General features: G+C 54.7%; 2 protein-coding genes across 3 annotated transcripts in view; one reads left to right on the forward strand and one right to left on the reverse strand.

Moving 5' to 3' along the window:
- SMARCD3 (SWI/SNF related, matrix associated, actin dependent regulator of chromatin, subfamily d, member 3) overlaps positions 1-14,359 on the reverse strand; it is a 251,183-nt gene that overhangs the window by 123,370 nt on the left and 113,454 nt on the right. The window lies entirely within an intron of this gene.
- Positions 705-8,184, forward strand: ASB10 (ankyrin repeat and SOCS box containing 10). Of its 2 annotated transcripts, none has more exons than XM_048951416.1 (5): positions 705-1,109; positions 4,412-4,679; positions 5,227-5,731; positions 6,785-6,898; positions 7,048-8,184. In XM_048951416.1, exons 1-5 carry the CDS (start codon positions 812-814, stop codon positions 7,231-7,233), a joined length of 1,371 nt encoding a protein of 456 aa, XP_048807373.1. In that variant the 5' UTR covers positions 705-811; the 3' UTR covers positions 7,234-8,184. The 2 variants fall into 2 exon arrangements, with proteins under 2 accessions (XP_048807373.1, XP_048807375.1); XM_048951418.1 differs by lacking the exon at positions 705-1,109 and adding an exon at positions 2,992-3,293.

Genomic DNA, 14,359 nt, shown 5'->3' on the forward strand with positions numbered 1-14,359 from the left:
ATAGGGAAGTAATCTGAGACTGAAAACATTTCACAGGTCCTGAACCTATGTCAAGCCACCACAACATCATGGCTAACAAGATCTACATTCTATCTCACCACAAGCCTCAGTGGCTGCATTTGGGCATCCAAAATGTGGCTTCTATGTCTGGAGGTCCATAGCACAGCTGGACACAACCTACCCAGAGACCCAAAGGCATTACCAACATCCCGAGGTTCCCATAGGAGTCTGTCTGCTGCAGTGCCAGGGAATTAAGCTGACCCTCCCAGGGCTTAGCCTATGCTCATCAGGGTGCAGGCTTCCTCACTGCCCTTCCTCATTACCTTGTGTTCCTTGCAGTTCCCGGAGCAGCACATGGGCCTTGGGAGGGCTTTTTTAGACCTTATGGACTGATCTGAAGGGAATACCTCAGTACTCTGTCCCATATGATTTCTGACAACACCTTCCCTACCACCACCCTTGTCTCTGTCCCCTTGTTTCCAAGGTGGGGGCACAGTGCAGGGCAGGGATTCTGTAGAGTGAACCAGAAAGCATGGAGAGAAGTCTCAGGCTGCCTCTGTCCTGCACGCAGCCCAGTCTATGCTGGTGACTGCATCCACGAGCTGAAAATAAACTCCTGGAAGGTGGGAGGTCGCGGGGGAGCTGCCAAGCAGGACTATTTATACGGGGGTGAGTTAAGCCTGTGCCCAAACCCAGCCCAGAGCTGGGAAGCTGCAAACTGGGAGCAGCCTGCGCAGGAGGCAGCCTGAGAAGGAAACTCTTGGCTGCAGCAGGTTCGCAAGGTTTGGAGTTGTCCTCTGTGCTGCCCGTCATGGACTGCTCCCTTCCCTTCAGCTCTGCCACGCAGCGCTCGCTGCAGCAGGACAAGGAGCAGCTGGATCAGCAGAGGCGTGCTCGGCCCCACTCCCTCCATCCTGAGCGCAGTGTGGCTGCCCAGCAGTCCTGGGTCGGGCGCAGGGAGCCCCTGCAGTGCCAGGATCTGCTGGTGCAGAACGCGCTCTTCACCGGGGACCTGGAGATGGTTCAGAAGTTCTTCACCCGGAGCGCAGCCATCAACCTCATCATTGAGACCAGGAGTGAGGAGCTGCGCTGGACCAGCAAGAAATTTGGTGGGTGTGCAGTGTGGGAACGCTGAGGGGAGGCTGTTGGTGATACCTGTGCTGGGGTGGAGAGGCTGAAGTGAAGGCTTTGCAGAGGCGCGGGCTCTTCTCAAGCATCCTGGCACAAGACTGCAGACCGTATTGACTGAGTTGGGCTTTGGGGGATCCATCCTAGCAAGAAGGCAACAGGAGGGGTGAGCTTTCAGATGCAGGTGCTGACACTTTTTGGATGGTGAAGGTTACTGAGATCCAGGATTTTTATAACTGTGTTTTGTATTGCTACAGTCTGCTTAGGAAGAAAAATACAGATGTTATTTCCCTTTGCGTAACTGAGACCACTTATCAGAAGCCCATTAATTGCACGCTTTAATTCCTGCCCTGTGCTGGGCTGGCAGGCACTTCAGCAGCTCGCTTATGAAATCTGTGTCCCTGAGAAAACAGAGCAGCTTCTGTAAAACAGCGTCACCCAGAAGTGGATGTTATCACCAAAGATTCAAACTGTGACAAACCCAACCAAACAGGTCTGTGCATCAGGCCCGACCAAAGATAGAATGCATAAGGCATCAGACACACCTGATTCTTCGGCTGTGTGTCCCTGAACTGCACAAACGGGTGCTGAAACGTGCCAAGCGATGACCTAAAATTAGAGCCCCATGACCTGGCATTACTGAGGTTCCTCCCTGCTGGTATTTGAGCAGCCCTCAGGTGTCCGTGCGCAGTGTTACTGACACCAACTCACACACCTTTTGTCTCCCCTGTGGTGCTTTTAGACTTGGGGAACTCGGGCTCTTATTGGGTGCTTGTTTGCGTCTTTGGGGGAATTGAGGGTCCCACGAGGTGAGGCAGTGCACCGAGGGCTTCCCTCCCGTTACTCTTTCATGCACTGCGTTGTGCCTGGGCTGCTGGTGGTGAAGTCTGCACAGGCAAAGGATGCTTTAGGATGGCAGGATAGAGTGCAGTCATGTATTTCCATTATTAGGAGGGTAAGGTTTCCCATTTTATACTCTACTCTGGTCTCCCGTGTTGCTGTTGTTGGTGTCAGTTTGCCTTGGCTGCATGATCTAAATGGCATGACACAAAATGAAACCTTTCAAGAAGTTTGGAGTGTTTGTGAGAATGTGCTCTGAACAAATCATGGTAGCAAGAACTGTGAGCAAAGTGCTCTTCTGAAACCAATGCAGGGGGAGGATGTGCTTGTGCAGCAAGTGTGGAAGGGAAAATGCTATCTCAGGATGAAAGGACAGCAGTGAGGAGTGCCTGGTGATGGGATGTCAGGGGGATGGGAAAAAGCAGAACTTCAACTGTAGGAGCTCTCAGCAAGGCTGAATTTCAAGGAAATGTAGGAAGAGATCTAAAGGATAATCACGTTCTGTGTGTTCACTTGGCTTGTAATGCTTCACTCCCCATCCTTGATCTACTTCTAATGCTACTTTGGCTTTGAGCTTCAATAAGAAATAACTTTCCTGTTGCTTGTTTAAAAACCTGCCTGGTGCCACTGACTTGGTTGGAACCAGCAAAGAGGGGTGAGCGCAGCACTGGACGGAGCCAGCAGCATGGCAGCTGTGTGCTGTGAGTGCACAGTCAGCTACGCGGTGCTGCAGCGGCACAGGCAGCAGCGGGGTGACAGCAGACACTGCTCCCTCTTGTCCTGTCGGTGATGTCCTGCCTCTACCCTCCTCCTCTACCCCACGCGCTGCGGTGCCGCAGGGGTTCCCTGTACGGCAGCGATGCAGAAGCACTGCTGCCTGGAAGGAGAATCTTCCCTTCCCTGTTGCACTACTGCAGGGTCACGAGGGTTCCCAAAATAGCAGAGAGATTTGAGCCATTCCCAGCCCGAGCCAAGCAGGGCTGTGACACGTCCCTGCTCCCAGACAGGCGGTGCGGGGCACGGCGTGCTGGAGGGGCTGTGCCACGGGCCGTGGAGGCAGCTGGTCCGGCCGTGGCTCCGTCTGCAGGCTGGGTTCTGCATCATGGGCAGCCCCATGGGCAGAGGGGATGAGCGGCGGGAGCCCATCTGCACACGGAAGGCAGAGGGCCCAGCCCAGGCCTTCTGGCAGGCACTGCTGGCAGGGGAGCGGGGGGTTGTGGCCGATCTCCTCAGCCACCCTGAGCACCAGCTCAGTCCCAGCGCGGTGTTTGACACCAGTGACCTGGAGGAGTGGAGGAACTACCGCTTCAATTTCCGTGGGCTGAGTACGAGGGCTGCTGCTGGGCGCGCGCTCAGAGCTTCGCTTCTGCTGCAGGGCATAGAATTGTGTGCTATGGGTTCTGCTTTGGCTGTGGAGAGGTGGGGATGGGAGTGAGTACGTGGGATGTGGCGGGGTGCCCCTGTGTGTGGTTGGGAGTGTGAGGTGTGCTCTGGGTACCCGGCCCTTGTATGGCTCCGTGGGAAAGCTTCTGGGTTTCCCCTCTGAACGCAGGAATTCAGGCTCCAGGTTGTGCTCCCATAGCCTGCTTCCATGCCCCTGTGCTGTCTGTGCAGCTGAGTTGGCTGCAGGGCTGCTGGTGCTCTCTGCAAGCTGTCGTGGATGAGGAGTTGCCACAGCTCTGTGCTGGGTCCTTGGGAAGGTTCTGTTTGAACCCAGGCCTATAAGAACAGCTGAGCGCATGCTGTCTCTGCAAGAAGAGGTAGGAGGGAAGCAGTCCTGAGCAATCGGGTGGCTTGGGATGGGACACAGCCCTGCAGCTCAGTCCAGAGGCAGCAGGGAGCATGATTGAAGGAGAGTTTTTCTTTAACAGCTACAGGCTGTGTGCCTGCAGGCTGCACCAGCTCAGCAGTGGTTCCAGCTGGGTCAGCATCTTTAGGAACTGGCAGCTTTCAGCTGCTCCTCTGCCACAGGCCCTGGATGACCATCTCTGCTGAGGCTTGCTTGTCTGTGCCATGCTCAGGGCTTTTCTTTGTGACAGCCTGCTCCAGCATCCATTTGTTTTGCTGCCTGGTCCTTCTTTGGCGGTGCCTCATGCATGCCGCTCTCCCCAGCCACCCTGTTGCTCTCAGCCCTGCCTTTGCCCACAGTCTCCTCACCCGCTGTGCTCCTGCCAGCAGAAGTCTTGCGCTGCTCAGGTGAGCTGCAGATGGCCCTGGGGCTTCTCCTGCTCCTTGGGGCAGGCACAGCATGCAGCCTCAGCCAAATCCTGGCTGTCCTGTGCCCTCAGCAGGCCAGACCCAAGGCAGAGACTTTGGTAACTGGCAGGAAGAGAGCTCCTTGAGGGAAAACCCCAGTCTCAGGAGGTTATATTTCATGCCCTTAGAACAGGGCAGCTCCGGAACCAGGGCTGGATGTGGCTCCCTGACTCCCCTTTCTCTGCAGGACTGTGGTCTCTGAGCTACGAGCAAGAGCTCACCACTCCACTACACATCACAGCCAGCCGGGGCTACGCAGACTGCCTGCAGCTCCTGCTGCTCAGGGGTGCTGCCGTCAACTTTGCACCGGGGGGTAAGACTGCCCTGCACGAGGCTTGTGTGGCGGCCAGCACTGACTGCGTGCGCCTGCTGCTCAGCTTTGGTGCTGACCCTGAGGCTGTCTCTGAGGATGGCTACAAGCCTCTGCATCTCTGCAAGAGTCCAGACTCCATCAAGTGAGTTCTGCCAAAGGGGAATAGAGGGATCTCCCCTGCTTGGGCCTCACCTTGTGTGGAGGGGATCCTTCCATACACCTGCAGGTGGGCTGGTGGATGCAGCCAGTTGGCTGATGCACAGGGTGGCTTGGCTGCATATTCCTGGGCCAGGGCCATCTCAGATGCCTGCCAGGTGACTGCAGGCTCCAGTTCTCAGAGCTGATGCAGCTGAATGTGGTACTGCTGCCTTGCTGCCTGCTGGCAGCGCAGAGCTGATGGGTGATGCTGTGGAACTCGAGGCATGCGTGTGCCGATGGATGTGGATGCAGACCCCGGGTGTACTGATGCTTATCAGGCACCTGTGGAAAGAAAGTGGGCTGGCAACAGAATCTCTGCTGCCCTGCTGTCCTGGCTGAAATCCACTGTTCCAGGCATGAGGAGCTGGGATTTGGGGATTCTTGGGAGTTGTGAAAGCCATGGGGTGGTGCAGAGAAGAAGATGTGGGGGTTGCAGGTAGGATAGGAGCTGTAGAGGAGGGGTTGTCACTGAGTCTTCTCGGCCCTCACAGGTGCGTTCAACAGCTGCTGAAGCACGGTGCCCATGTGAACAGCCGGACAGAGGAGGAAGAGGACACAGCGCTGCACGTGGCAGCACGACATGGCCTCCCCAGTCACGTCCAGCTGCTGCTGCAACACGGAGCAGAGCTGGAGGCGAGGAACGAGGAGGGGCAGACGCCGCTGAATGCTGCCTGCGCGCAGCCCCACTCGCCCCAGGACATGGAGCGCTACTACAAGGTTTGCCAGCTGCTGGTGGAGAGCGGTGCCAACGTCAATGCTGCTGACAGGGACCATCAGCACCCACTGCACTTGGCCTGCAAGAACGCCAGCGCTCAGATAGCAGAGCTACTGCTGGCCCGGGGCGCAAACGTCAACATCATGAACTACAGCGGCAACACAGCCCTGCACAACATCCTGCAGACAGCTGCCTACAAGCTGGAGCACCATCCTGAGCTCGTGGTGCGGACCCTGCTCAACTACGGGGCCATCCGCATCTGGCCTGGCTCCCTCCTCAAGGTGCGTGGGCTGGGAGTGCAGCGGGGAGGGCGGACGGTGACATCGGGACTGCAGCGGGAGCGAGGGTGATCCTGACACTGCAGGCTGTGCTCTGGGCTTGCTGGCCGGGCTGCTTCTTCCCAGGGCCTGGGGGAGAAGGAAAAGCTGCTATTGCTAAGGGATTTCCTGAAGCTTTCTCCCCGGGGCATGTTCTCCTGTAGGGTTCCACAGCACCCATCTGCTCGGCTGTATGGACAATCCCTGCCCAGTTTCCACAACTGCTGGCCTCAGGAAGCGCTGCCTTCCTTCTTCTCAGGTGCTGGTTCTCCTCCCTGGGGTGTATCCTCCAGCTCATGCTTCCTCTGTGAGACACCAGCAAATGAAGAGTTAAGTTCCTGTCTTAATTCCTGAGCAGCGCAATAATTACCCAGCCCGGAGATCAGCAGATTGCTCTCCCCTTTGGGAAAATACAGGAAAATCAACAATTAACACTAATTAATCTCCTATTAACGCCAGATAATGAGGATCACTCTTACAGCCAGAATAGACTCTGACAGCGGCTGCTGGCCTGGGCCATAGGGAGTGGGAACCCGGAGCCGTGGGGCTGTGCTGGGTACGGCCACGTGTGGGTGCTGTGCGTTCCCAAGTCTGTGCTGGCGTAAGAGAAACCATCCCAGGTGTGTCTCTCGCACTTCTGGGTGCCTTGAAAGCCTGGGCACGGCGCACAGCAGAGATCTGTTGCACCAAATGCGTATGATCCCTTTCTGGGGTCACAGGGGCACGGTGCTGGGACTCCAATTACACACAGCGCAGGCAGAGGATGTCTGCAGCCCCAGCAGCACAGCGCAGCCCCGGGAGCCCCACGGAGCTCCCATCGGAAGGGCTGTGCTTTGGTCCTGCTGCACACAGGACGGTGTCAGTCCCTGTCCCACGTGGCCCCCGCTCTGACCAGATGTGTGAGGAAAGCAGCCAGGCGCACAGCACGGGGGTGGAAGCACCGAGGCGGCTTTCTGAGAGGTGAGGGGGTGACCCACAGCACCGTGGGTCCATCCATGGGCTGCCTCCCACACACAGGTGCTGCGGTACTGCAATGCCTGCCCGCGTGCCATCGAGGCGCTGATGAACTGCTACGACCACGTGCGTGTGTCTGAGGAGTGGGTGTCTGCGGTGCCAGCAGAAGTTGTGCAGGTGAGGGATGGGAGTCTGGGAACTGCCGGGGGGCCCTGCAGAGCAACGGGAGGGGAGGGGGGCACCCAGGTGCCGGGGCAGAGGGGAACCACCTGGCTCAGCTCTGCTCCCATTCTGTGCATCTCTGACCCTCTGTTCTCTCCCTGCAGAAGTATCCCCGTTTCTACCAGTCGCTGTTCTCCCTGCAGCAGAGGCCCCGCTCCCTGCAGCACCTGGCGCGCTGTGCGCTCAGGGCCTTCCTGGAGGGCCGGCTGCTCCCGGTGCTCTCCCAGCTGCACCTGCCCAGCGCCCTGCACCGCTTCCTGCTGCTCAGCTTCGAGGACGTTCTCTACTGAGTGCGTGGCCCTACATCCCACTGTGTCTTCCTGTGCAGATTTTACGTCCGTCCAGCCGATCCCTTCCCTCTTGCTGCACTCTGCCAGTGCCTCTGCTGTGCTGTCCCTGCCATCCCTGTGTGCTGCTATGGAGCGCTCCGTGCACCCACACTAACCACGACGAGCTCCAGACTCACCACGAAAAGCAAGAGGTGAGGCTCAGGGCATTTTGTGGATCGGGGAAACGTGCTGGACTGATCTCAGCTTTGTTGTAGACCATCCGCCTTCCTATCCCAAACCTACAAATTCTAACCAGACCCAGGCTGCTCTGCTGTCACAGACATCTGTTGGATCTTATCTTTTGTCATGTTTACAGTCTGTACACAAGGCTTTTTGAAATAATCACTAATAAATGCCAGCCTACAACTTCATGCAGGCTGCATGTCCCAGCTCAGTGAGACAGCTGTGCACAGCAGCTCATGTACTCAGCCCTGTACGTCCATCTGCTCCTCTGAGGACCAGGGACGAAGGGTGCTGGACACAGAGCTGAGGCTTCCTGAATGCACTCTTCCCATGCAGGTGCAGTGTCTGGATTTGCCAGGCCTTGCAGCTTAGGGCAGTGCTTGTGCCAGCTCCAGGGCTGTGGGGCGAGCAGGAACTGTGCCCTGGGTACAGAGCAGCCTGCCCCTGTGCCCCCAGCCACTGACAGCCCAGTGCAGGGCCACGCACAGCTCGTGCTGCACTGTGAGAAAGGTGAAGGTAGCATCTGCTTCTGTGATTTTAGGTCAGTGCTGTCAAGGCTAACCAGCTCTTAGCTATTTGCTGGAAGTTAATTCCATCCTGCCACTGCCTCAGGGAGTGTCTAGGCTGCTGCTGTCTGGCAGTCTGTGCTAGGACAGCACTGTGATCACTCCTCTTTGTGCAATGATCTTCTGAAGCCTCTGAATATCCACACTGGTCCCAGGGCACAGGGATATGAGTGGAGACAGGACAAGGGGAAACGGCCAGAAACTGGAGCATAGGAAGTTCCGCACAAACATGCACAAGAACTTCTTTACAGTGAGGGTGACGGAGCACTGGAACAGGCTGCCCAGGGAGGTGGTGGAGTCTCCTTCTCTGGAGACGTTCAAGACCTGCCTGGATACCTACCTGTGCTACCTGGTGTAGGGAACCTGCTTTGGCAGGGGGGTTGGACTCGATGAGCTCTGGAGGTCCCTTCCAACCCCTACAATTCTGTGATTCTGTGATATGCAGAGCTGAAAGCTGAGCAGTGGGACAGGCCTCTGCCTCTGCCTGGACACAGAGCGTAGCTCTGCTGCCTGTCTGCGCAGCCAGTCCATGCTGCTCTGAAGTAGTGAGCCTGACACGGTGAGTTATAGTGTGCCATTCCTTGTGTATTTGCACCAGGGACACATCACACACAGCACGGTTCCTAACGGGATACAATATGGATGTGTGCTCTTAGGCTCACAGCGTGTGCCAGGAAGCTGGCTGCAGCAGTCTGCATGCGCAGGTAATATGGTCACAGCGTAGAGATGATGTAACCCAAAAAGGGTTGACAGCTTGCTTTATGGCATCAGTGGGCAGGGAGAGGAGGTGATTTCCCACAGCTGCCTACAAAACAGCAGGAGGAGAGCAAGGGAGTGAGAGCTTTGGAATACATGGGATAACAGCCCTGCTTGTAGCATGCTTCAGGAGTGCATCTGCCTTGAACCAGAGCTGGAACCCAGCATGAAGTCACCACCTCCCTGCTGGCTGAGCTCACATGACTGCTCAGGATGATTTGTTTATGGGAGCGAGTCCCATAACCTAATTCTTGCAATTTGAACCACTATAGTGGTTTATAGTTTGCTTTTGGTATGATGTATCTGTGGTTGGGGAAGGACAAAATAGGAGGGCTTGTCTCGTGGTGATGGGGGTGGATTTGGGTTGCCTTAAGCTGGCTGGATATCTTTGGTATGGAGACAGCCTATAGAGCAGTGCAAAAGTCAAAAAAGACCACAACACTCATCCAGTTCCAACCCCTGCTGTGTGCAGGTCACCAACCAGCAGCCCAGGCTGCCCAGAGCCACATCCAGCCTGGCCTTGAATGCCTGCAGGGATGGGGCATCCACAGCCTCCTTGGGCAACCTGTGCCAGTGCCTCACCACCCTCTGGGGGAAAAACTTCCTCCTCATATCCAGCCTCAACCTCCCCTGTCTCACTTTCAAACCGTTCCCTCTTGTCCTATCACTATCCACACTTTCCAGTGCTGTCCTGCAGTAATGTATGTTCAGTAATGTGTACTGAGCTACTAAGATAATATCATTTTTGTGAGACCAGGGGAGGCCTGAATTTAATTGTTCTACTTTGTCCATAGTATTTCTCACAGCTGTTAGACTTCAGGGCCAGCCCCATACCACTTCTGCTGGATCTGCCCTGCATCTCAGTGCTGAGGGCAGTGCAGACTGAAAGAGGTCAACCTACAGAATACCTATCTCTGTTTCTGCAACCAGAGGAGCACACAGCGCCCCTGCACATGTGGACAGCCCAATTCCAGGAGCTGCCTGTCCTCTTCGGGCACCTGCTGTGATGCAGGAGCTGCACTGAAACTGGCTCAAATCTGATCTCAGTGTCACAAGGAGCTGCTGACTGCCGCTGCACCAGGTGCCAGGAATGCCTCCTAGGCACAGGCAGTTGTTCAGCTTCAGCATTTGTCTCTACTTTTGGGCAGAGCAAAGGGAGGCACCCTCGTGACTGGCAGAGTAATGCGAGCCCATGGCTGTGCCCAGGAACAAAGCTGTCCCATTTCCAAGCAGAAGTTTCCATCCCAGCTGCAGCTGCTGGGCGTCACTCTGCCCTTCTCTCAAAACATTGCCTATCCCTTCCTCCATCGCGTCCCCTTCCTTTAGCTAAGGGTCAGTTTCCACTGATACCACCTCCGGTGATGCTGTAACTCAAGTATGGCGCTGTCTGGTTCTGGGCCCCTCACAGCCAGGAAGACATGGAGCTGTGCAGTGTGTGCACAGGAGGGCAGTGCAGCTGGGAGGTCAGGAGCACAAATCTCACAGCGAGCAGCTGAGGGAGCTGGGATCGTGCAGCCTGGAGAGGCTCAGGGGAGACCTTATGGCTCTCTACAACTGCCTGGAAGGAGGTGGTGGTGAGGACGGGGTCGGCCTCTTCTCCCACATAACAACGATATGGTGAGAGGGAACGGCCTCAAGTTGTGCCAGGAGAGGCTCAGGTTGGATGTTAGGAACAGTTTCTGCTCTGGAAGGGTGGTCAGGCGCAGGAACAGGCTGCCCAGGGAGGTGGTGGAGCTGTTGTGCCTGGAGCTGTTCAAGAAACGTCGAGATGCTGAACAGACCAATATGGTTTGGTGGGGAAATGGTGGGGGTAGGTGGACGGTTGGACTGGATGATCTCAGAGGTCTTTTCCAACCTTGGTGATTGTGTGACCTTTCCCTATGGGCTGGGAACAGTCCCAGATGTCTCCTTGACCCTTACCTGTCCCGTCCCTCGGTAAGCAGCATTATGTGCCACATTATCCTATTTAACAGCTCTGTGGGGATCTTTTTCCACCATGCATTTAACCTGTCAATTTTTGGACCCACATGAGTGTGAGCGTTACGATACTCTTCTAGAAAGAAGCTCATAACTAAGTTGCACACTGTGCCCATCATCTCTTCCATTTGTCCTCAGGCTGTCACTTTGTTTCATGGCATACCTTTAAACTCTTGCCTTCAAAAAAATCTGTGCGTTTGTGGACTGTTCTGCGTCACCTACTGGAGATCTTACAGGTCACTGCCTCTTCCCTCCTTAATGGGCTGGAATTCCATGTGGCTGTGTCACTCCCTGTGTGAAGGCTGTCACCCACCCTTAAGCACAGACCTTCCCCAGTCCCCGTGCGTCCGTTTGAGCTGAGAGGATTGGCCCTGAGCCCAGCATCCAAAACGTGGCTGCATGGTGTTCTGTAGGGTCACTGCCAGCGCTGTGGTTGTGAGATGTGCACAGCTGTGCTTGGCCTTACCAGGGCCACAGGGCCCAGGAGGTGCGTTGGCAGTGATGCTCTCCCATCCAGGATCTCCCCTGTTCAGCTGGCACATAACAGACCTTCTATTTCTTGAGCTCACTGCTGTCCACAGTCTGGTCTCTGTATTAAAATGAAGCCTACATTCTTTGTGCTCCTGTTGGCCCTGGAACTTGGATACACTGAAGCCAGTTTTTCAGGAACCTGAAGGGATCCTTCAGGATTCCTGCAGTGCAGACCCTGTTGTTCTGGCCAAGCACCACCTGACACTCTCACCATCCCAACATTTCATTTTTAACCACCTCAACACTTCTACCAAAAATTACTTTTCCCTTTCTCCCTGCTTGCTAATAACAGCACTGATACGTGAATGGAATGCAGCCAGTTCTCCTGTCAGAGTTACGTGGAATTACTGTGCTGTTACCCAGCTTCCTCAACTCCATGAACACTGATCGCATCGCCTATAGCAGACAGCTCAGATTTCCCATACAATATGGTGTAGAACCAAGTCAAGTGACCTGCAGGAGTCCAGACGTGTCATCTGTATGTACTCAGCTCTATTGAGTGCTTGTAGGCTTACAAAGAAAGAAAGAAAAGAGATCAACAAATGAACAAAAGCCCCAAATGTTTATAAGTAACTCTTTCACTTGGAAAGAATGAATGCTGTTATTTGGGGCTCTGGCTTTCACTGATTGACCCGAGCATCCCTTGGCTGTTTACCTGGGACTGCTGGGGTCTGTGCTGAACTAACTGCTCTCTATTTTCTTGGATATCTGTGACCACATTAAATACCAGTCAGACATCAGATTTCTTCCCTCAGTTATCTTAAGTTCCCCAAGGTGCCATGATTTGTCATAAAGAAAAACAAAAGGTCCAGTGAACTCATTAGCCAACTAAAAACTCTTGGATGCAAGCTATCCTCCCACAAAGATTGTTAATTAGTTCCTTTTCAGCATCTTCCTCAGTCACTGATGGAATAGGCGGTGCACCACCACCACCCTGCAATATGAACATCACCCCTTGCCACTGCCTCGAATACAGAGCAGCAATATGTACCAGCTTCTTGTTTCCACACACGGCAGCCTGAGGAAGGTGCCCAGACACTGCGAGCTTTGGCAACTGTTACTCTGGAGTCCGTGTTTTAAAAAGCAAAGCAAGAGGGAATTGGTGAGGATTCAGAGAAGAGCTGTGGATTGCCAGTGACACACAGCAGCGCAAACCTGGTGCTGCGTGCCGTCCTGGGCGCTGCAGGCAGAGCAGTGATGATGCTCTGCCAGGACGGCCCCACACCTCCTGGTGGCATGGGGAGCGTGGGGCAGGAGCGGTCCTTCGGCATCGCCAGCCCTTCTACCTGGCACTCGGAGATAAGATGAGGTCCAGTGCTGGAAATGGAAGCTGGGCAAAGACAGATTAGAAATGAGATGGGTTTTAATAGTGAGGATAATTAATCTGCTAGCTAATTGCCTCTTAGAATAGCTTATCGTGCTGAATGTAGATTTCTCATCTCTGTCACCCTTAAAACCACCGCCAGGCCTGCCCTTGCCCAGGCCACGCTTCATCCTGTGCGGTGCTCAGCCCAAGTCCCAGGGTGATCAGAGTGCTTAATTACAGCACTGTAATCCATGATTCTTCACTCCCACGCTGGTCTGCTGCTGGCCTCCACTGCAGCTGGGACTGCATCTGACCCTGGGGTAATTAAGCAGCTCCACGTTTCCACCAACAGCTCTGCTCATGGATACTTCACTTGATGCCTCTGACTTCCCCTTAGCTCCCAGCGCTGTATGAATGCTGGTTGGCACTGGCTCTGCTGAATTCCTTGCTCTGGATGTGCTGCATATTCTGGATTCTGAAAAAGACGTTCTGAAATAAAAGGTGACGGTAGCTTATACTCCTGGTTCAATATTTTCTCTTGCTCAGTTCCACTCACAGACTTTGTCACCCTGCAGGACAGGGCAGTGTCTGTGGATCTCAGAGGATCTCAGGATGAGGAGTGATACACACGAGGCTGCTGCCATAAGTTTCTATGGGGACTCACCCGGGGAGGTTCTCCATGGTGTTCAGACATCCCAAGGTCCTTTACCCCATGGCAGCAGATCCCTCAGCACTGCCCTGACCTGCAGCCCCACACTGCAATGCAGACACAGGCAGAGCTCTCTGCTGACCTTACCGCGTCAGCTTCGGCCCTGCCACAGCTCTGCTGGTGCTCAGTGCTTCTTGTGTCTCGCTATCAGGAGCATGGAGACAAGTGCTCACACACCTCTGCTCCCATTCAGATGCTGATGCTCCCATAGTACCAAAAGTATCTCATAGCTCACCAGTATGCAGCTGGTCAGACCAAGGCTGCTTCCTCAGCAGGCTAAAGGGCCAGCGGGAAGGGGACAGAAAAGCAAGTATCTAAATTACATGCTCTCTCACATAAAGAGAGCACATAAAGATCTCAGAATGGAATTAAGAAAATGCAGTGTAAAGTGAAGAATATTAGAGGAGTGTGTAACTTGTCAGAAAACCCCATTCGGGGACAGTTACCTGTAGTGAAGATGCAGTGATAAGCAGGGGCTTACCTGGAGGGCTGCCCTGCACCTGGCACTGCTCGCACCCACATGAAGGAACAGCCATTGTGCTTCATTAATCTGCAGAAGATGCTGCACCTGCTGGGGCTGCAGACCTGTAAGGAAAAATACCAAGTTCTCCCCTAGAGGCAGCTAAGCCCGGCTCTGGGGGCCATGATAAGGCCCAACCTGCCAGAGATGGGGCATGCTGAGGTCATGGCTGAAAGCTAGGATCAGTCTGCCTGGAGAGGAGGAGGCTCAGAGGATCTCATCAGTGTCCACAAACACCTGAAGGGAGGGACAAGAAGATGGAACCAAGCACCTTTCAACGTTCACAGGGCCAGGACAACAGACAGTGAGCACCAGCCAGAATTCAGGGGACTCTGAGCATCAGGAAACACTTCCTTACCATGTAGATGATTGAGCATTAGCACAGGTTTCTTGCAGAGATTATGGAGTCTCCTTCTTGGAGATATTCAACAGCCATGTGAACATGGCCCTAGGCCATGTGGGAGGGAGCTGGACCAGGCAGGCTGCAGAGGTTCATCCAACCCTAAGCACTCTATGACTCTCTGATGCTTGACTGAATG

This window comes from Lagopus muta, chromosome 7 (assembly GCF_023343835.1).
Source record: "Lagopus muta isolate bLagMut1 chromosome 7, bLagMut1 primary, whole genome shotgun sequence".
Lineage (NCBI taxonomy): Eukaryota > Metazoa > Chordata > Aves > Galliformes > Phasianidae > Lagopus > Lagopus muta.

What these genes read in the sequence shown, in the direction of transcription:
- ASB10 (XM_048951416.1), top strand. Translation starts at nt 812, where the DNA reads ATGGACTGCTCCCTTCCCTTCAGCTCTGCCACGCAGCGCTCGCTGCAG. An exon ending in CTGGACCAGCAAGAAATTTG is followed by an intron (nt 1,110 to 4,411) that starts GTGGGTGTGCAG and finishes CTTTCTCTGCAG; the next exon opens with GACTGTGGTCTCTGAGCTAC. An exon ending in AAGAGTCCAGACTCCATCAA is followed by an intron (nt 4,680 to 5,226) that starts GTGAGTTCTGCC and finishes CGGCCCTCACAG; the next exon opens with GTGCGTTCAACAGCTGCTGA.